At 36.6% G+C, this 23570-nt stretch overlaps 2 protein-coding genes across 2 annotated transcripts; one reads left to right on the top strand and one right to left on the bottom strand.

Annotated features, from left to right (window-relative positions):
- The first annotated feature begins 381 nt into the window (after nt 1-381).
- PCID2 (PCI domain-containing protein 2) lies at nt 382-22911 on the top strand. Its single transcript, XM_065301702.1, has 4 exons — nt 382-533; nt 11234-11365; nt 21157-21325; nt 21461-22911. Exon 4 carries the CDS (start codon nt 21462-21464, stop codon nt 22665-22667), a length of 1206 nt encoding a protein of 401 aa, XP_065157774.1. The 5' UTR covers nt 382-533; nt 11234-11365; nt 21157-21325; nt 21461; the 3' UTR covers nt 22668-22911.
- Nucleotides 17041-18762, bottom strand: LOC135790805 (transcription factor mef2A-like). The gene is made up of 2 exons (XM_065301083.1): nt 18751-18762; nt 17041-18684 (listed from the first exon to the last, which is right to left on the bottom strand). Exons 1-2 carry the CDS (start codon nt 18760-18762, stop codon nt 17041-17043), a joined length of 1656 nt encoding a protein of 551 aa, XP_065157155.1.
- Nucleotides 22912-23570: the final 659 nt, after the last annotated feature.

The following is a 23570-nucleotide window of genomic DNA, read 5'->3' as shown; positions in this document are numbered from 1 at the left end:
AAGTTTACGTAAGAAAAAGCTAGGTTTGCTAAAATGCCATCAAATGGAATTATTTTTTTAGTTAAAAAACCAAAAAAGCACCAAATCATTTTTATTACCATTTTTTCTTAGAAAAAAAAAATTTAAAAAAATAATTTTTCTTTCAAAAAATTAAATTTTTTTACTTTACTTTATTTTTTATAGTTTTCTATGTATTCAATCGTCTTGGCAAGTTTGCCTTTGCGTAAAATTTTGTTGCAAGCGAAAAAGGCCTGTGCGTTAGTGCACGTGCACGCCGAAGGAGATGGCCAGCGCGCCGAAGCGGGATCGATCCTTCTCCAGCGTTCTCCTGCTGGCGTGGCCGCTCGCGCCGCAAAGCGGCAACAGTAGGCCAGGCTGGTGCGCCTCGGCTATGCGGACGCACTCCTCGCCGAGTGCGAGTCCTTCGGCGCGAGTCCTTACCGCAGCGGCCGTCGAGCGTGCGGTCCGCGACATGAACCACGACTACTCGCGTCCCTCCACCTACTTTAATTCGCGCCTTTACAAAGTCACAGGTATATATCCAACAAATTTTCTTTTAATTGTGTTCTATTCATAAATATAAAAATAATAATAAATAGGTTTGTGTGTGTGTGTGTGAAGCAGAAGTAAATTTGTGGTTAAACATACGTTGTGATTGTGTTCGATGTGTTGTTCCAAAGTATACCTTGCGGAATTTACTTGGCTCTAAAGTTTCTATTGGATTTAACACCACCTCAAGGCAGTTTTGCTTCGACAAATGGCTTTTCTTTTACGTTGCGACAACTTTCTCCACTGTTTGGACCCTTGGTTTGTGTAAATCGTTGCAAACATCTGCTCTCAACGCGCACCTACAAGAAATAAGGTTACAAATTGTCACACGCGCAAAATGTTCACTTGTGAAACGTTTTTATTGCCGGTTTATTAACATCCGCAGCCGGCTGCCAGTCCTGCTGCCGCAGTCAATGGTTCCGCGTTGTGGACGCCGAGCGTGATGATGATGATGACGACGATAGAGCTGAATTCGTAGCCTAATGGGCAAAGTTAGTTTGTGCGGGAATCGATAAGGCGTTTGTGTAAGCTTGCAACTCGCTGAAAACGAGTTTGTTTAAGCGACGCGCGTTGGTGAAGGCGCCGGGAATGCGGATGAAGAAAGCGAGATTACATAAATTCACTAATATGCGCGCCGTATGGCAGAGCACAAACCTAGAACTTTGGCATTTTGTCATAATCGATGCTGCACGCAAGCGGGAACAGCGCGCCGAAGGACGTGAAGAAAAACAAATGAAAAACGGCCGGAATTGTGCAAACAAGCAGAGAGGGAAACTGAACAAATGCTGCAGAAATAATATTATATACTCAACTAATATGAAAATATTATTGCATTACTAAAGATACAATGTGGGTTTGAACGACCTTGACTATAAATTTTTGGCTGTGCAAATTTAATAAGCTGGATACGCGTACGGTTTGTACCGGAACTTGAAAGGAAAACGAGCACGGATGAGAAGATATAAATAAATGTCTGTATTATTCACGTTCTGAAACATTCGTGATCAAATTAGAGTGCGATATCAATGCGCATAACCCGCGCACAGCTTGGGGCCGACCGCGTGCCATGAAAGCGAATTTATGCAGGCGCCCTTTTTTTTTCATTCTTTTTCGGGGCTTTGAAATACTGACATACAAGAGAACGCAAATTTTCAAAGAATAAAATTATCAAAAATTTTTTTTCAAGATAAAAAAAAATTATAATATCGATTGAAACATTGCGTATCATAAAATCATCACATATGAAATGTAGTTTTCCTTATTGTTGAAGAAAGTACTAGATTTGTATTCCTCATGTGCGGTGAGGCACATTCATAATATTCAACATTTAATACGTTTTCCCCAAACGGCTCGCTTTTCTTTTATCGTAGTAGCGGGTGGTTTTTTTTGGGCACAAAAGCTTCGACTTGCCTTTTGCATTGCTTGGGTCCATACCGCTGTGATATTTATGATTTTTATTTTTGTTTGGCGCAATTTACGAATACGCAATACAAAAGGTGCGGCGCGGAAGCGACGGCGAAAACATACAAACGCTATTATTTAAATTCCCTGGTTGATCCGGAACCGGAATATGGAATGCTAGGGCGACTTGCAGAGATGCATACATATATCTATAATGTTAAGGAAATGTTATTATGCGATATTTATACAAAAATGAATAAACCAATGTGTGTTTAGTAACACATTGAGAATTTTTATTTATTTTTCTTTTCTTCTTGTTTTATTTTTAAATTTTCCGTTTTAATTTATTCCAATAGCTTAATTGAAGTCGTGGTTTTCATCACCCAACACATATGTTCACATTCCCCACATCTGCAGCTTGAATATTCACTTTTGCACCCTTGTTTGGCGCAATGTGTTTACATTATTTGTCGCCGCTTGCGCTTGTTCATTTCAGGTTGACTCGTTTGTTGGTTTGTCGGTTGGCTTGCGCCACGGCTATTTATCATAACACGCCCGCGCGTGCGCGTCACCCGCACCGGCGAGTGCGTGAAATAATTTAAATAATCGATCTTATTACGCGACGCCAAACGTTCTTGAACCGTAATACCTTAAGTGGAAAACGCGAGGCAAGAAGTCAGGTCATACGCACGCACCTGTTTCGTTCTGCGCGCGTTTTCTTATCATTTATGTGAAATGAGGAAACGACGCAGCAAAAGAGTCAAAATGTTGAGAAAGTAAAGGAAGCACTCATTTGAACGAATTGCCCTGGAGCGGAAAATGGAGTGAGATGGACTATGGCGTAGAAGGAAAGCGCACGCATTCGTGCAGAACGCACGACATTGAAGAAGTCAAAAGTTTCCAGCTACGCAAAGAAAGAACAAGAAACAAATGTAAATAATGTGACCAAGACTTGTTTTGTGTCCGGGAATATTTTATAGAATGTTACCAACAGATGTCAGAAGTTTAAAAAAATTAATGTCCAACTATAAAGTTGAAGAAACTTGTGTGTGAGTTGCAATTGAAAAATTCGCACTTTTATGATATTTTTTAAACTCTACTTATAACTGTCAAAAAATAAGTAGTCCTGCTTTTCCACGAGGAAAGTCGATCCCGACGGCATCGTAACGCCGTCTTCTGGTTGAGGCATTCTCATCCTATTTACTTTTTGCGCTGCGTCCTTAAAAATATCTCCCCGGTTCGCTCGTTTTTGCGCTTAAAAGTTTAATGCGCTTTTTTGCGTCTTGATTTCTCTTGTATTTTTCTCATTTCGAACCGGGTGAGTCTGTTTTTGCCGCTTAACTTTTCGCACTTTACGCATGACGCAAAATGGCGTTTCAAAGTTAATTTTTTTTCATTGAGATTGCAATAAAAACGACGTAAAAGTGAGAACAAATACTTTTCGTGTGCAATGCGCCACGAAGAAGATTTTTTTTTATTCTGGCAATGTGCCACGATGTCCTGAAATTTATTCACGACGTATTAGGTTCCTTTAGGTGGCACTCTGATGTCCTAATTACATTTGAGTTAATTAGAGTTAACGAACTGTGTCCTTGTTTGACCGATTCGAATTGTAAACTTACGTAATTTTTTGCAAACAAGATCTATGAAAATTAATTCGTGTTGTAGTTTAAAACGCGCTAACGTATGAAATGATGTTGTAGAAATAATTCATCGAGACACTGGCGTTCTGTGGCGTTCGGTTGAGTTAGTTGGCGCCTTCGCCATAGTTACTCGTCGCATGAAATTCCGGCCCGAGAGAAGAGTTAAGCGGAAAAGCAGAAAGGAGGCGGTCCGGGGAGGGTGCTGTTTCACGCTTTCCTGCTTACCACACGTACGCAACAAACAAACTCGAAATAGTGTTTCACGCTTTGGCGCACCGCGCAAACAATGCTTGTAAACTAAGAACGGAAAACTGCAAAAGCTAGCAGGACGCTAATTCACATGTAATTAATTTACAAGAGTATTTTTTCACACAAAAACTAAACTAAACTAAAAAACATACACTAAACGTCTGTTTTTGAATTAATATTTATTAAAACTCACTTAATATTAAAACATTTTAAATATTGACAAAAATATTTGAGATTTAAAAATTTTAACACATTTCTGACGTTTTTGCTTGTGTTTTGCACTGAACAAAGATTGTTTGCGCAGCGTTTAGAGGTCGTTTAGTTTCACAAAGCGTGCGCCGTCGCCGAAGGTATTTCAAACACCTTATATTCCAGGATCTAGGTAAATATTTGCATTGGAAACTTGGAATTACATAGCCTGGTTGTGTGGGCGTCAGCGTCGGCGTCGTCCGACGCAACTTTTTGAAGTCTTCTACATGGATATCCCTGTTGCAAGCAAAGCAAGTAAATAAAAAGACGAAAAAAATGCAGTCGCATCGTTCGTGATATAAATTTGCATATTATTAAGTTTCAACTTCTTAATATTACACTTTCCACTTGATGTACAACCAACAAAGCGTAAAATTCAAATAAGCTTACAACTTTAAAGACAATATTTATTATGAAAACAATTTTTTTTGTTGAAGAAAAAATTATAATGATTATGAATAGCCGTTGTGTATTTTTTTGCCTAGTCGTCTATAGTGGATGATTAATCAGCAAAGCGTTAAATAATCAATTATACAAGAGTAGGTACGCCAACTGACAGACGATTCCCGCCGAGCGACACCCGTGGGCATCTGCTCGATTACTTTGTGTACGCAAGTGAACAATTTGATGCTCGTATGCATCGATGCAATGTACTAAAAATTCCTTTGAGAAAGACTCTCAATAGATCATTGCCTCCCACACAAGCTTTCCAGCTATAATACATTAATTAAGCATTTGCCATTGTTGCAAACGCGGATAAAAGCATTCCTGTGTCATCAACTCGCGTGCTTTATAGATTTTGGCAACAAACAAAAGCACGCGTTAAAAATAATCAAACAAAACTCGGTGATTTATTAGACTTTATCTAATTTATTTATTAACCACAAAATTCAGGATATAAAATAACAATATAATTCCACAAATGATATTTTTCTATTCACCGAATCTAATTAAGCTGTGGAGCGTTGGTAATCTCGGAAACTCGAATAGTATTCGATTGCAACTGGGTCGTGCTGGTTTAAATGAGGGTATTCTCACGCGCCGAGAGTAATACAAATGCGCACGACAACGAGGCAATTTTTACTTGGCAACTTTGCACAACAACAACAACAATCCGCTGCTTTTTACCCACGCAGGTTGGCGCAATGGCGCTTTCGCACGAGCGAGCGAATAACGCCGTAACCCCTTAATATCCTTTATTCCATATAGTCTTAATGCATAACACTTGTTTGCGGTCTTTGACTGCGCGTGGTTGCAAATGGCGACTCTATAATCAGCACACGTAAGGAAGAAAAAGCGAGGGTGGCATGGCTATTGTACATTTGCGCACAACTTTAACTCCTGTTGTTATAGCTGCTATATATTTTACATACAAAAAGGACACGTTTTTGTGCGGGGAGTGACGATGTGGATTTTTCAGAATCAAGTAATAATAGAATAAAAATGTTTTTCGATTTTTTTTCTATCACGAGCTCGTGTTTTATGTAATATTATGACTAATGTTACGACTTCATGACTTTATTCCTCTCCAATCGGTATTTCTTGGAGATCTGCTGTTTCTACGAATTTTACACACCCCATTAAAGTTCGGAGAATACGCCTGAAGCCATAGCACCGCTAAGCATCAATCATATTGCTCCAGAGCGCAAAACGAAAGCAAAATAAACTCAGCCATCAAAAAACGGAAAAGAAATAGTAGTTTAAGGAGAAAAAAATGAAATAAAATAAAAAAATCCTTGGTATTGGAGTATTTCAGGTAAAAATTCAGGAAATGTGTAAAAGATGTCTAGATACTGGCGATTTTAAGTTAATGGAATGAAAATTGGACGTGGAAATATAAAGTACTATCAGAAAAGTATTCCGGCGAGTAACCAGTCATAAAGGTAGCGAAAAACACTTTTATTGGCAGTTATAGAACGATTCCCACGTTAATGTTTTCTGGAATGAAAAGTATTTTAATTTTGCGTTCAGATTATTCCAAAATCATGATTTTGAAACGTAAAATATTTGAAATTCTGAGGTTTGAATTATAAATTTTGAGTTTATGTTATGAGCAAATGTAGTGAATCATCATTCTTTACTAGAATCCTTTTTTGATTGCTAACAAATTTCACGCGATTTAAACCTTAGAGGTTTTACCTTTCCGTATCAAGCAGTAAGCCGATGGGAAGCATGGCGGAAGCAAGGAAGAAAATACGTTAATGCTCATAATTCAATATGAAAACATTTCATTGCACTATTTACATCGTAAATCCGCGTCCGTGCCCGCACCACGTTTGCCCCAAGACACCCGCTTTTATGCGGCCATTAGACGCGCTTTTTCCTCACAATCCCGCTGCGCGTTTTCTTTCCGCCGACGCGGCGGCGTTTTTGTGCGTTCTATTTTCTTTTATTTTCCTTTGTTGCGTTATTCAACTTGTATGATGTCGCTTTGTTCAATTTTGCTTTGCTTTGCTTTATTCAAGCTTCTTTGCTTTACACCAAAGATATATAATAAAAACTATTGCGGATTCCAAGTTTTCCTAAAAAAGAAAAAGAAAAAAAAATCAGCAACAGCGTCAAATGTATGAGTTACAAATAGAACAGAATTCAATCTTTGTCAAACAAACCTTTTATGTAATATAATGAAATGGTAATGAGATGAAAGTAAATTTAAACATTATTTAGATAATGCCTATTAATAAATTGGATTTTGATATGCAGATGTTGCCAAAAATCAAAATTGTAATATAATGTTGATGGTACAAACGTTTTCGATTAAAATTGCCACTCAAAACTCAATTTTGTGAGGTCGCACCAAACGCAAGAATTTAATTATATTCAACTCAAATGAAAATGACATATTGCAAAAAGCAACCGGTAAAATTTGATTACCGCAGTACAGCAAAATAGGTCACACATGCAAATGCGACATGAGCAGAGTAATTAAGTTTTATTGATTTGAAATTTAGCACTAAAATAACACTATTTAATTGACTCCAACAGCATAATTTATATAACAAATTTTGTACGTGTATTATTACTCTTGTCACACCTTGATTGAATAAAGAAAGTTTTGCACAATTTAATGCAGAAACTTTTTGTCTGCATACATTTGACTATATTTACATTGCACTCACGTTTATGCCGGGGCGGTCGCTAACATTCTACGTGACATGTGGCAGCGCAAATCCACGCCCCGCATGCCATTCTCAACTTTTCCCGGCGCCGCCACCAAGCTTTTGATATCGTGGAGAGATGTCGATAAGCGCATTGGAATACCACACGTTCTGGTTAAAGTTGCTATGCAATGTTATATGCATTAAACTCGTTCACAGAGAGGTACTTAACAAGTTTTTTGAGTTTTAAATTTCATGTAAGTACTTAACAAACAAGCAGCTTCCGAATGAACTTAAAGTTTTATTAAACTTTTGATTAAAATAATAAAAATGTTTATTATTTTGTTATTGATGGATAAATTGTGTTCTAAATTTATTTTTGCTTCAATAAATTGGCATAGTTTACAACTATTAGTGTTAATTATTGGGAAAGCGCTAATTGAAAAGCGTATGCATGTAGGTTGGTGCATTCCAAACATAGATATCGTTATAAACTTTAATTATACGACCAAACGAAATACCAGAATTTAATTTATGGTTTTGTTTATATTAAATAACATAAAATGAAGAGATTGTTAACTGGTGATACAAAAATAATTGAAAAAAGGATAAAGCAAGAAAATGTACAGTGCTGTTGACAATTTTAGTCAATTTCATGCTTAGTTCTCTCGAAATATTGGACATTTTCTTTGAATCAGCTTCTTTTGTGACATTGCCCTCTGCTTTCACTGCTTTCATAATGTCGCACGCATTCTTGGAGCACAGACAAGCGGTGGCAGTTGTTTATATTTACTGAAGCGGACGCAAGAAAAATAGAATAATGTCTACCCGCATGTGAATATTATAAAGAAAAAGATGTAACATTTTAAAGCTTGTTTTCCTACGCAGGCAGACCGCGCAGTTATACAGTGGTAGATGAGTGTAAAGCGAGTCGCAAAATGAAGACAATATTTGTGAAAGAATGCGAGTTGCTTTGTGTGCGCAAGCAATCCTTGGAAAAAAGGAGGATACGCGCAAAGTAAAGTGTAATCTTCAAAGGACTTGGCGAGTATGCATGAAAAATGTCTCGCTTTGCAAATTTATTTTAATATTGGGCGCGTTTATCATAGAAATGAATAAAAAATCAAAAAATGCAAAAAATACAAAAATTTTAATAAGTAGTAATAGCAAACTTTATCCCGTGACTAAAACTTATGACTAAAGTATTTTAGTCACGGTCTTTATCATAGATATGAATAATAATTCAAAAAATTCACAAAAATACAAACATGTTACTAAGTAATAATAGCAAGCTCCAACCCGTTACTAAACCCCGTGACTAAAGCACTTTAGACACGACTTTGGCTGTCCGTGTTTAAAATTACACTTTTTGTGTCTCAAAACCGTGGAAAATTGACGTTTTTAAGGTGGAAAACAAAATTATTAATTATCAAATGTTTTAACGTAGAAAGTTAGCTTTAGATTATATAGAATTTGTAGACATGAGACGGACATCCATATTCTCATTCATGCTGTTGCTCATCCGCCCAGAACGCATTCATGCGCGCACGTTTGCTTTCCATATCACCATATTCATTCAAACCATTGTACGCATTCACAACCGGCATTGCACTGGCGTGGCGTTAACACAATCAGCTGAAAAGGCCGACGTCGTCCATCCGCCACGTTGACGTGTCAATCGCACTTACACTCCTGAAACACTCCTGAAGTACATTCATAATGGCAATAAGCGTGGGATGAATGTAATATTGTGAAATACTCATATTCCTCGAGTGATACTTGACAAACGTCTGAAGTTTTCAGTTTCTAAGTAGCATTACCCGCGTAGTTGCAGAGTGAAGTGAATTGTAACCGTGGGTAGCTGTAGCTGTTGAATATATATGATCTTGAACGCGACTCGGTTCCGGGAAGGGTTTCAATTTCGTGCAGCTATGTCGACGGCAGGTTGCTTCTTAACTGTGGGAATGTTGTTGCGGTCTACTGCTTAATTGGTTTCGTGATGTTCATTCATCTTGGAATTGGTAGTTTTGGAATGGTCAGACATTCCAAACTCTCCACTAAGCAAACACACTCCTATCGGTATCTGTATCTGCGAGTAGTTTCATTGATTTCCATGTTTCAACAGGAGATACAAAATGTTCTATTTTATAAACGCAAAAACTGATATTCTCCGAAGCTCTGAAGCAATATTTATTCTAGAATTTGTTTCAAGTCCTCTGGTCTCCAATATCAGTCCGTATTTAAATTAAACTCAATTCCCACAGGCAATTTTATTTCCGGTTGTGTCTTACAGTCCAGTTATATTGCACTATATTGGATTTTTCGTGGCGCAAACTTTATTAAATATTTTCAAAGGGTCGATGTTGCAGGAGGAGTCATATTGAGATTTCAAGTTTTGCTCTACCTGCAGTACGTAACAAATTTAACATAACCTAAATTGATATCCGGTAAGCGCTGTGCACACGCTGCATTTGCTGTCGGTACACAATGTTATGCATCAGGACGTATACATAATCTAGAAGATTATTGCATTGGATTGTTGCGCGCGAGCAAACTATACCTATATATGGGTGGTGATATTTAATGCCTGGACGGTGAGCACCAGTGGAACTAAACGAGAATGGTTCGATAAGACTATCGGACGGACTATGCAACTCGTACACGCTCAAAAGCGTAAATCATAATTAATCAGCTTTCGTTTGGCTTTGATAGGATTTGGATTATGTTGTTCTGTTCTATATTTCTAGCTGGAATAGAATTTGCGTATGATTTGCAGTTTTTGAATAAAAATGTTCTATTATGCTCGGAAAAATATATTATTAATATTAAATCCCTCGGAAATGACGTCATTGTTGAGGTTTTTTCTCCAATTGATTCTAAATTTTATATTTTGAGTTTATAAAATGTTAAATTGAGTTAATTAGATTTTTTACCCGCGATTGCATAATATCGGCCTCCACATAGCAAATTGCTGATGGACAGAGTGTGAGAAAGGTAACGACGAAGGAATTGCGAATGGGGATGGCATGTTGAAACGTTAATGGCTGAAGCGGCACATGCCGTCAGGCTTTGCTTTCATCCGGATTCCCGCGCGCTGGGAGCAGCAGGAAAAGGACTCAAAGGCGAGGGACGGACGCTGCTGCGGCCGAGAAAGGGCGTGGATTGTGCTAATTTGAAAAATCGAGTTTGCACAACACGAATTGATTCCTCGACCGAAGCGCTAAAGCAATTATCTTTTTTTTCGTGTCTGCTGAAGAGAGCTGATTTGTACTACGGCGAGAAAATCATCGCAACATTTTTCTATTGTACATGCTGCAAAAAGAAATCAAAAACTGTAAAACGTTGTAAAATTAATCAAAACTTAACAACAAAAGTAGACAACTAGTGATTGATTGTGGCAGGATTTACCAAGGTGTACCTAGAGAGTTATTACAATATTTTCTGCACTTTAACTCATAAATAATTATTTTTCAGAAGTTTGAATGTAAAATCTGACTAATTATATCCAGCGCCATTAATTCAGCGTAGTTTCCTTGTGCAACTAATGAAATGAAAAAGCAATTTTCCCATTTCTCAAACTATGATAGTTAACGACCTGCTAGGATTGACAAAAAGTTACGCCGAAGCGAAAAGAAAGGCAACCAACCCAAAATAGTTTATCTGCACGTTAAGTTTTAGACTTAACGCTGTCATAGATAAATGGTCCGTATGAATTTCACACCCTATTTCTTTAGTTTTAGCCCGGCTGCTCTAAGAAACTCTTCAAAGTGACAGCTTTGCATTTCAGAATAAAACATTATCTTGATTCATTTAAAGTCGTTTTTCGTATTCGTTTTGCACGTCTTGATTTATACAAAAGGAAACCAGTAGGAGTTTTATCTAAGGACAAATTACGTTTAATAAATTATGCGGTCTAGATTTTTAAAGTTCCTCTTAGAATTTCTACTTACTCAATATCAGTTTCAGGCTTGACTTTTATCTCTATTCCTTTCATCGAGTGTATATATTATAATGTATAATGAGCACTTTTCTTTCTCATTGCAGAAGCCCATCGGGCGTTGGAGCTTCTTGAAGACTACCATTCAAAGCTGATCAAGCCGCAGGACAAACAGCTGCGACTTGCCATTGAACGAGTGATCAGGATCTTCAAGTCAAGGCTTTTCCAGGCCCTCTTAGGTGCGTTGAATTTGTTTTTAAATTTTTATTCCTGCGAGTTTAAGAGGGTTTACTCTTTGCGTTATTTAAAAACTCATTAGTGTTTTGGGCGTCGGTGATAATTATAAAATTTTTCAAATTCCCCATCGCAGAAAGTTTCCTTGTTAAAAGTTTTTCTTTGGCGCGTATTTGTCGCGCTTCGCTACCAGTCAAAAACAAACATTTCAGGCGTTGTATGCAAATGAAATAAATCCATATTTATGTTAGTTATTCATGTAGAATTTGAAATATTCTGCGGCGAATGCGTGAATGGGCGATGATCAATTTTGATAAAATAATATTAATTTATTTTAATTAATTATAACACGTAAAATTTGGTAAGCATTTGCGTAGTTAATATTAATAATTAATTAATTATTCATATTGTTATTGAATATAATGAAAAATAATTGCATAAGTTGAAAAGTATCGCTTGACCGAAATATTGGCTTCAACCTGTAATAATTATTTAATAATTAAACCACAAACATTTGTATAATTATTAATATTCAGGTTGCACACACAAAATATCATATCACTTATTATTTTCTATTGTGGGTTTATAGATATAATTCATTATACCATACAAAAACGTAATTTTCCTATAAATTAATTAATCAAGTTTCAGTTTTGTTTCGAAACCTGCACGATGCCAGCCTAATTAATCACGCTTCCCTCTTCCTCCTACGCTCTTTACCAACCCTTGCACCTTGGGCCTTAAAGCCTTTGCAAACTTGAAACTTGAGCAGCAATGATGAATCAACATACAACATTCGCAACAACGCAAAACTCAAACTTAAACAACTTTTACGTGTTCCAACTTCATTGACTTCTTGCGTTTTTGAGCGTTGTCGCAAACAAAGACGAAATTCACGCGTAATTTAAACTTTTCATCTTGGAACTTTATATTTTTCAAAAACAAAAAGGTGACTTTTTTTGAAAATTAATATCTCATAAACTGAAAGAGATAGCAACCAACGAATTACTGATTATGAAAGACTGGAAAATTCTCTATCAGATAAAAATATAAAATAATTACATTTCCTGCAATAAAAGGTCGAAAAACGCGACTAGAAGTGCTAAAAAGTGACATTTTTCAATTTTTACCCATTTTATTCAATTGCGAATATCTCGTAAACTAAAAGAGATAAATAGGTACAAATAGCAGAGATTATTCTACGGACTAATATCTATCGGATAGACTAGTTAAAGCGGAAATCTGGGAGATGAAATTTTAATTCTTAAGAAATAATTTCCAAGGCGGAGGGGATGCTTGATACCTTTTTTCGACGAAGGTGATCCTACAAGCAATAATGTAAATTATTTGCTAACACATTTATAAAACACACGTTGGATTGAATTCAAGTTGTTGTAGAGTTGTGATGATGGAGGCGCTGCGCATTGTGGTTATGTTTATTTCATCTACAAAACAGTCTTCTGCTGAGCGAATGCAAACAGCAAAATTGCTAAACAAATATTAAAACTCGGCAACAAGAGGAAATCATGTTAGTTTAGTTTGCTAACTCTTTGTTTCAATATGAGCGCAAAATGCAGAACAGTGAACAATTTTTATCAATATTGACAACCTATAACCGGATGGAAAGTTTCGAATGCTGAAATTTTGATTACATGAACACAATGTTACGTGACACAAGCAATGATCAATTGTTACGTTCCAAGTACAGAGTTACCACATCATGAAAAACTCAAAAATTAAATTGGTGCACTAATTAATTATTGATTTTGTGTTGATTTACATTGAAATATGATCTAGAAATAAATGTATTCATTATTTTAGTAAACACTTTAACCAAAACTGTAATTTTAAAGAATACTGGCTTTCAGAATAATGTAGGCAACCAACCGAACTCATTAATTCAAAGTAAGAGTATGCAATTCATATAGCATAATACAAAGCTTGCGTTAAATTGAAAGTATACTCTGGTGACTTTGTAATTTATTTTCCTGTGGTTGCATTTTATTAGCTACATAAAATGTATACAAATTTATAAATCAAGCTATGACAGATATTATTTTTAAAAGCCAGTAATTCTGCAGTTCTAGTTCAATTCCATGCGAAACACAGACCAGACTGAATGGTTCGACCTGAAAATTTAATTAAGCATGAGTCCTCGACGTAATGAATTCTGGGCGGTTCTGGTGCACGTCCTCGCTCGCCTGTCGCATAAATTTCGAACAACCTAAACGCTTCCAAAGCCAGAAAAATCCAACAACACTAAAAGTATGTCTACGTTCACGTGTCTGCGCGTATTTTTGTTTCGATTTGTTGTTGCAGTTGCAATTGCAGCGTTTTCATTTAGAATAGAAGTGGATTTAACTGAAAACTGCGAAAATCCAAATAGGTCAGACTTTTCCACACATATGTAACACTACTGAAGTAAATACTCTGCTTTACTATGTGATAAATTAATGTGAATGCGGATTTTCTGAAAAAAATCTAAATAAAAATGTATTCAATGTTTCCAAATGGAAAGTTGTTTGAATAAATCTTGTTTTGAAGTTTTAACTTGATTTGAGTGAAAATACAACTTCCTGTATATCGGATACAGTTCTATTATGGCGGAGTGCAATGCAGGATTAGGGCAAACGCGCAGATTAGTGAGTGAATGCGGAGAATGAAGCCATTTCGCGCTTTCGTGTGCCAAGTGCAATTCTCGGACTTTACGTAATTCCTATCGTAATTCGCTTAGACGAATATCCGGAAGGAAGCAACAGATTTACGAACTATCTCATTCCTATGACGACGCCTCTGAACATGATAACCTATGCAAATTGTTCACTTTGAGCAGGCGATTACAAAAGTGACTTACCAGCGTTAATTCGTGTCGATGCAAATTATTATCACGATTATGCAAAATCAAAGACATAATATGATTAAATTTAGCATGTAATCATGTCACGGACGAGATGTGATAAAACCAATTACGTATTTAAAAGCAGTGTTCGGTACTTATATCGCAACTCAATCATTGTCCAAATTAATTACTTGGTAATAAATTCTTATTAAAGGTTTAAATAATTGTCAACAATCATGAGGAGCTTTAAATTAACATTCCACCTACGTATTTGTGTTTGTATCCTTATTTCCCCACATCTAATTATAGATAATTAGGAACTGTTTGCCATGCAAGCTGACACGCATTATTAATTTTGCTTTAATTAGCCAACAAATTTGTGCCGGGAATGGGCGTTCCATGAACGCAGGATAAATTGGCTGTGACGCAATACTGCAAACAGTAAACACTACTTGAACGGTACACAAAAAGGGCTGAATTCTCGAAATGCAAAACAGTGAAAAATAATACTCACCAAGGTAGAAAAAATACAAAAGTTTTTAAATTGTCGTTATACCGCTGTGATTTTGATGGTTATGCCGGTATTTTTTACTTTTTTCAGAATTAATTAATTTTAATGAGTAGCAGTTGATAATCGCATAACTGTAGTCATCTCAACGTAGAATGTTGGTAATTTGTCGTTGGAGCTTTACCGCGCGCATACAATCCTCTCGTAAATATGCAATAAAATTTAACGATTTTACTCCAGAGTGGCGAAGACCATCTTTGCTTTGCCGGAAGCTAAAGTACGTCTCATGTGTCTCTTCATAGTCTATAAACCAAATTACAAAGTGCTTTCATTATTACAATATTAGTCTTATAAATTTTTAAAGATATCAAAAATAACACTTTGGGTAATTTATTAAATTATTATAAAATATTTATACACTTTACTGTATAGAATAATGGTAAAAACATATCACCTAACGAGTAACGTTGTAAATTAAAAAATATACCTTCTGAAAATCAGAAAAGAAATTTGTTTCTCTTTTATGTTATTGATGCAGAAAGATTACAATTAAAACACTTTATTATTCATTATTCTGAGTATTGTAAGTTGTCAGGATTAAAAATATTGAAAGCATAGAATTTTGAAGATGAGAAACGTGAGGCATTCTTGTTAATGTGAAAGTTATTCAAATCCAGGATTTATCCATTCCAGATATTCTTATATTCTTATGGATTTAAAAAGTTTGCGAACTCTGTATAAGAATGAGATTGAACGTTTGCGAAAGAAGGATAAACTGACTACATTATGGAGGATTCACGTAAATTATCGATTTCCAAATCTTCCTGCTTAAAATTCGGGAGTTGTATCGCTGCACCATATTGATCAGAAAGTTTTTTTTTCTTATGTTGACATCAATTTGCATGTACTTCATTGTTGGATTGATAAAAGTATATTTTATACAGCGGGTCTGCAGTAATAGTATATTTAGTATCAAGTGGCTAAAGGGGAGTTTATGGCACGAAATTGACGAGAGCGTAGTGAGCGTTTAATCAAGTGTTCAACAACCAAGCCACGTGATACTTATGCATAGCATTTTATAAGGTCTTGTGCAGCACCGTAGGCAAATGCGCAAGCGCAAGCTGCACCTCGTGACTAAAGTCTGTGACTAAAGTATTTTGTGAAAAACTCTTTAAAGGTGGAAGTAGAAAAAGTTAATTTTTATTTATTTATTTTTCTTAGAAAAGGCAAGATTATAGAATATAATACAATAAAAAAGAAAGAAGGTTTGTTTACTTACTAAAATAAATAGTTCACTGAACTGTAAAGTCCGCCGATGATTTTATGAGTGCACTTTGCATATAATGCGCAAAACGTCCATAACTCATACTTAAAACTTGATAACTCCTGATAATCTTTGAGAAAAACTTGCGAAAGTGCATAATGCAATATAGTAAAGAGTGATTAATGTCAAATATTATTCCAACACGCACAAAAAAGCGCAAATTGTTAATTTTCTAATTAAGATAATGATAATTTATTGACATATAAACATTAACTTTTAGAGTGCAATATATTTTTTATCTAAATTAGTCAAAACCATCAAATATTTCTTAATTGCTCAAATAAATATCACTAAGTGTTGAAAGTTGATAAAAAAAGCGACCAACAAATTTCATTTCATTTGACCATTATTACTCACATATCAAATTATAAATTTTACTTTTACTTGAGGCCGCTAGTTTGATGTTTAACACGTGCTCGAACCGCAAACAGAAAAAAAGAAAACCGGAGGTGTAATCAAACCAAGTTCAACGTCAAAAACAAATTTCTTAATGTGTTTACACTAACAACTAGGATTAGTTAATATTACTCTGAGTGTTATTAGTATATATATTATGATGTTAGTCAGTTGTGGTGATTCAAATTAGAGAAAGTAAAAAAAAGTCTCGTCATCACCTCAAACAGTTCAGTTGTCTTCGTTTACTCGTAGGACCAACTGATGAATTGGAATGTGAAGCATTGTGTTGGTGTTATGCGGTCTTTCACCTTCGTTTATGTCAAGTTATTGGGAGAAACTTTCTTTTACTCTTTCCGAGTCAGCATTTTTTGTTTGTCCCAAAACTTAATTATAATCAGCTTTAAGTGATGCTGTTTACGATAATGATAATAATAAATACAAGAAACGAATGAAAGTTTTATATATATTTTTTTATTTTTAACAAATTTTAAGCGCTTTTTTGCATGAATTTCTGCCTTAAAATAAAACATTTTTAAATAACAAGTAAATAATATTAGACTAGACATTCATAACGAATTTAAAACAGGCCAATAAGCGAGTCAAATTAAATCGGTCAGTATTTATAGCCGCCGTTACTGTCGTACTGCTGATTTATGGTCTCGGGGATTTTATAACTCGAGCTAGAAGTGCCCCCGTGATAACCGGAAAATCCGGAATATTTCCCGGTCGAGAAGGTGGCCGGGTATTTTTCGTAGCTGAACGAAGGAAAGTGCTTGGCGTAATCGCTGCCACTGCTATGACTGTTTAGGTATTTGCCGGCATATCCGCTAGCGTAGCCACTGCCCCCGAGATGTGCGCTGGAGGAGGAGCCCAGCGAGGTGGAAAATCCGTGTCCGAACTTGTAGCCACCGGCATCGGAGTGATAAGCGTGCTGAAGATGGGCGCCTAGTCCATTTGTAAACTTATGATCGCCGCTAAAGCCTCCGCCTGCTCCGTGGCCGCTTCCAAAATGGTGAGAAACACCACCGCCGTGACCACCACGCAGCTTAGAGGATAGGCCACCTGTGAGCCCAGCAAGTATCGAAGAGCTATGATGGTTAGATCCGTGATAATGGGGAACGTCATAATGCTCATTGTGATGATGATGGTGATGATGGGCGCTATGATAGTTCAAAGGTTTGAAGTGATCCTTGTGGAAACTGTGCTGATCAAACGAAACATGTGGAAGTTCAAAATGAGGAAGTTCTTGGTGTTGATGTTGGAATTGATGAAGGTCAAAGTGATGATACTCCTTGTGGGGCACTTTCACCGGTACATGGTATGGCTTCTCAATGGCGACTGGCACTTTCACATACACTGGTTGCGGAACCGGCCGCTCGACTGTGATGGGATACGGACGTTCCACATGCACTGGAACTGGTTGCGGTACCTCCACTGGTACAGGTCGGGGTATCTCAACTGGCGTGGGGATTTCTACTGGTACAGGCACCGGGCGGATATGATTAACTTGATATGACTGTGGGACTTCAATTGGAACAGTTTGGATGTTCTCTGATACAGAAATAGTATCATACGCATGGGAAGTACCTGGATTACCAATGGGTGCGCCATAATCCGTATTAATACTTGATGATACCCCAGATTCTACTGAATTATGACTTCCATCTTGGGATGAATAGTAGTTTTGATTATTTTGATTTAAAATTTGATTTTGATTTTGGCTGATAGCATTGTAATCAACAGAATGCCCCAATCCAACAAGACCATTACCAAAGGTTACAGTAGTGTATTTATGACCGCTTCCACCAACACTTGAAGCTTCTCCAGTTTGTTGATAATTAGCCCCGGTTGTTAAGCCAGAGCTTTGGTATTGAGCTCCTTGACCTGATAACGCAGAGTTTTGATACTGAGGAATTTGTGCCACCTGTGCCACTTGCTGCGCCGAGGGTTGATAACTCGCCAATAAACCTTGGTTATCTTGCGAGCTTTGACTCAGCACTGCTTGCTGTTGTTGCAGTTCCAGTTGTTGTTCTTGTTGCTGATGTTGTTGCAACTGCTGTTGTTGTTCTTGAACTCCGACCCAACTAGCACCGACTGATCCTGCATCCGAGGCTGAAGTTGCTGAAGCGCTTAATCCGGCGGTGGTGGCATATCCGGAGGTCTCTTGCTGTGCAGCGGCTGGCGGCGGTCTTAAATCTCCCGTGATATCGCCATGAAGCACTCCACAGCTAGCGTACGCTAGACTGGCTACCAAAATCTAAGGAAACACAATCAATTAATAATAGCAAAATTTATCAAGTGTGGAATTAATATATGTACCCACCAGCAATCGCATCCTTTCGTGGCGGTGCGTGCGTGCGCCAAAAATCAAATGTGACAACAAGTGCTCTCGTTTCGGGTTTTATACCTTGACCGCGCCTTCCGTGGTTCGGCGGCGCGAAAAAAGGAAACCGCTGTTACACACGAAGAGATAATATGCATCACTTTCGTTCTCGATGCCTGCGATCGCCGGCCGCGGTTGCTCATGTCCGTGCCCACTCTGAAATCGCCGAAATTAATTAGGCGCTTTTAATACAACGCATTCTGATATACTTGTATCACATTCTGCGGAGCGAATTTCTCTTCGTCGCTCTTCGGGCGTGCATTCCGTCATCGGAAAGACCGCCAATGGACGAACACATGCTTATGAGACTTTTGATGATAAATCGTTATTAATGCAGTTTATTATGAGCCATTTGCCGCGGAATTCGAGCGTGTGAGATCGCAGGAAGAACACCTGTAAGGTTGAAAAGAAAAAGTGAAGCCATGCGGATGTTCACATTTGTAAAACATAAATTATTATGAAATCATATTGATTTCAACTGTAGTTTCAACATGGATAAGTACAGAAAATTATATTTCATGAAATTAACTTTGGAATTACCCGAAAAATTTAATAATTTTTTTGATTCATTAATATTGATACATAAATTACTGTAAATAAAATAATTCAGTTCTTTTGCATCTCAACGCTTTCTCCAAATATGATACATTTAATTCTCTAATCATTTCTTTGCTTTGATTTACTGATTGCATTGTTATTTCTGCTGCACACTTAAAAACTGAACAATGTGTCAACATAATTTATGATTTCGATAAATACTTTCTCTGAGATTTGTTTCACAATCAAGAACAACACCAAGAGCATTTATAACATAATTTAACCAACAAACATCTTAATAAAACTCAGTCAAATAGTCTCTTGTCTCTGCCAATGCCAATTTAAAAACAAAAATCGATTTCTTTTATATTCAAATCAGTTTTCACCTGTTCGCCATAACACCGCAATCAATATCGCATAATTTCAACGCTGAGATTATGTTACCAGTTACCAGCATCAAGTCGAATTGATTGTGGAAGCTTGCGCTCGACGTCTGAGAACAATTACGTTTTGCTAAGTTCTAAAGCACCATGCATAAAACATAATGGCGTCCTTTGTCTTTTGCCGACCAGCTTCGATGTGGCAACGACATGTCGTGACAATAAACCAAGATTACGTCTGGTGGAACAATTAGATTATAGTAAATTTAGTGTAGTGTTTGGTTTGTAAGACTTTAAAGTTTTACAAATTGACATTAAATGTATCGGCTTCTACATGTTTTGCATCACGTAACACGTGATAAATCTGTGTTACGAGTACGTTCACAAGATGCGAAGTATTTTGCGATGTCGTGTGGTCATCCACAATCCACATCATAAGCATGACTGCTTGTGACCTGTGAGAAACAGTGAGAAAGTACTCACTGGGCGTAAACCAGTTTAAGAAAGTAACATTTTAAAGTTGTGCGATGCCATCTTAAGAATGTTTTCATGGGTGTGTGTGTATAATATGTTGAAACAGAATATGTAAAACCAAATTATACATAAATGTTTACAGCTGTAATCAAAATATCATGCATATCGTATTAACATTTGGGTTTTATTTAATGTGAAACTAATCTTTGCGTCTGCATTTAGGATTTAAATTAATCCAAATTTGTAAAATTTATATTACAGAACATTCGCACGGTTTTAATGTGTTTAATAGTATATAATATTATTTTACGTAATAGTTTAATTTCAACTGGAATAAATTTTGTGATAATCTCGTGATATTTGCAATTAGACGCATTAAACCGAATGAATTTTGAATCGAATTACCACCGCTCACATTTGCAATTCGGTATTCGTTCATGTTCCCTGCAAAACGGAATATTGACCAACGGCCTGGACCGAGGACGCAAATTGCAATGACATCATTTAATCGCAATTAACGGCATATTGCATCGCTGCGCACCAATCCGCCCCTGATTAATTAATTCGTCTGCCGATCCGCAGCGAATGATAAGGGTCGCGCCCTGAATATAAAATGATTAATTGCCAGCTTTGCACTAACTGCTTTTTTAAACTAATTTTGACTTTTTTTCTGTTTCAGGTGAGTTGGTAATTAATTATAATCTTCAAAAGGATAATCTTTCAAAACTAACACATGAAATCATAAGCGAAAATATGAAAAGAGAACCATTATTACGAAAAACTTGAATAAAATGTAAGTATTTTAAATTTTTATAGTAAAAATTCTGAATATTGAATATTAAGTACATGTTTACTAATTAACTTATAAAAGAACAATGCCTTCTTGTTTTCGTAGAAGAAATTTGCAATTTAAACTTTAACTCGCAAAAACCATTTACACCTCCTTTTAACGTAGGCAACCAAACGTACCGCATCCAATGGCACCGCATACAGCGCCAAACGCAGGAACAGAACAGAAATCAATAACGCGGCAAAACATTCGTAATATTATGTTCATAATTCATTAACAGTGGAGTAAATATATCTGAAAGTGATTCTGGACGATAGCTGTAACTACAACACAGGTAGGCTTATCTTATTCTGCATTGTGCTATATTAAAATTGAATATAATCAATCAATATTCCTTTCTAACCTACAACCATGTTTACATTTAAATTTTCTATGATAATTTACTGAATTTCTACCTGAATTGTTTTAGAATGATGTTAATGTCACTATCATCGTATCTGCAAGCGATTGACAAGTACTGGGACATGCAGGATGGCTACAAAATTGCGCAATTACTCTCAATCAAATACAATCAAGTTGCAAATCTTGCGCAGGAAAATCCAGGCAATCTAGTATCAAAACTGGTCAAGATACCTATTGATGAAATAGTTGCATGTCATCTCAAATGTGTATTTTATGCAACTAACCATAAGTTCCTGGATGCATACCAGCAGCAGAGCCAATTAACACAGGCTTTAACAAAAATAATGCAAGCCAGGAGGGAGGAAAATTGGTTCCTGCCTTTGATGTATGTAGCTTGTTTAGATCTGCGTCTCCTGGCACAGCGTGCCGAAAAGGATGGAATCGGTGACACTGATAAACCAGGCGAGATCCTCGAAAAGGCTGCAGAATGTCTCATGGGCTGTTTTCGTGTCTGCGCTGCCGATAACCGCGCATCAGAAGAAGACACAAAACGTATTGGCATGCTAAATCTCGTCAATCAGTTGTTCAAGGTGTACTTTCGGATAAACAAGCTGCACTTGTGTAAGCCTCTGATTAGGGCGATTGATTCACTGCCGTTCAAAGAGAGCTTTTCGCTGAGTCAACAGATAACGTATCGGTACTTTGTGGGGCGGAAGGCGATGTTTGACAGCGACTACAAGGCGGCCGACCAATACCTTACCTATGCGTTTGAAAACTGTCACAGATCAAATAAAAAGAACAAGCGCCTGATCCTGATTTATCTCGTTCCGGTGAAAATGTTATTAGGGTATATTCCAAGCAAGCGCGTGCTTGAAAAGTATGATGTTGTGCAGTTCTGGGACTTGGTGCAAGCAGTAGTCCAAGGAAATTTGCGCGTGTTCGATGAACTCATGATTGAACATGAAGAATTTTTCATAAAGTGTGGGATTTATTTGATTGTCGATAAACTTAAGATTATTGCTTATAGGAACCTATTTAGGAAGGTGTATTTAATTTTGGGAACGCATCAGATACCTGTGGAGGCATTACAAACTGCACTGGTGTCATTAGGGCAAGCAGATGTGGATTTGGATGAGACACAGTGTATTGTTGCGAATTTAATTTACGAAGGAAAGATTAAGGGATACATTTCACATCAGCATAGGAAAGTTGTTGTCAGCAAACAGAATCCTTTTCCACCACTCACTTCCTTATCATATCCAACTAATGGATAAACATATTTATTGCAACAAAATATCATAGATAAGTTTCATCAGTTTGTAAACAATATAGACCCAAAAGACGAACATCATGAGGTTATAATTGAGCACAAAGTAGAAGAAACACATTTTGACCAACGTGTTTTCTTTGAATTGTTTTTGAACATTGTGAAAAAAGTGCACAGCCAACTGATACAAGTAAATTAATTTTGTAAAATACTTCCAATACACAAAATATGATGAATTTTTATCAATTTCACATTTGGTGTTTTCCTGGGTTTTCACTTTTTCTGGTGCTACACTTTGTTTTGAACTGGAAGCATATGCTTCTTTAGTTTTGTAGTTATACTTTTTAATAATCTTATTTCCTGAATTGTTTGTTATTATTTGCTCAGATTTGGATGATTGTGTAATCTGTTCATCACTGACAGTCTCAAGTTTATCAAAATTATTATATGTAGTGATAATATCATCTGTTTTGTGTTTGGCGTGCGGGAAAATGCGCTTTAGTGATATTGATTTTTCAATTTCAATTATTTTCTCTTTGTGAGACTTCCAAGAATTAGATTTAGTCACCTCGGTATAACTTGAATTATCTTTACTATTACTTTCAGTTTTAACACTATCTGATTTAGTTGAAGTAGATATATTTGTGGTTAAACTTGTCTTTGTGATGGATGCATAGGTTTTAGTATCAGTTTGTTTTTCTTTAGTTTCCTCTTCATTTTGATGCTGTTTTTGCTCTTTGCGGCGATTGGCAACAAATTCATCGCTCCAAATAACTGGTGGTGGTTTATGTGCCTCCAACCACTCTGCGGTGCACTTGTTTTCGGGTTCTTCTTCTTCAAACCAAGAATTTACATGATGAGTTTTGCATACCTCGTGGAAACTCTCCGCGGACAATGAATTCAATAATTG

Source organism: Atheta coriaria, unplaced genomic scaffold (genome assembly GCF_025399875.1).
Source record: "Atheta coriaria isolate IRGN ID8LTWV9N9 unplaced genomic scaffold, Caltech_Dcor_3.1 hic_scaffold_4_pilon, whole genome shotgun sequence".
Lineage (NCBI taxonomy): Eukaryota > Metazoa > Arthropoda > Insecta > Coleoptera > Staphylinidae > Dalotia > Dalotia coriaria.
The sequence above is the reverse complement of the archived record's forward strand: the minus strand, read 5'-3'. Positions and strand labels throughout refer to the sequence as shown.

Coding starts and splice junctions, on each gene's coding strand:
- PCID2 (XM_065301702.1), top strand. CDS start 21,462: ATGATGTTAATGTCACTATCATCGTATCTGCAAGCGATTGACAAGTAC.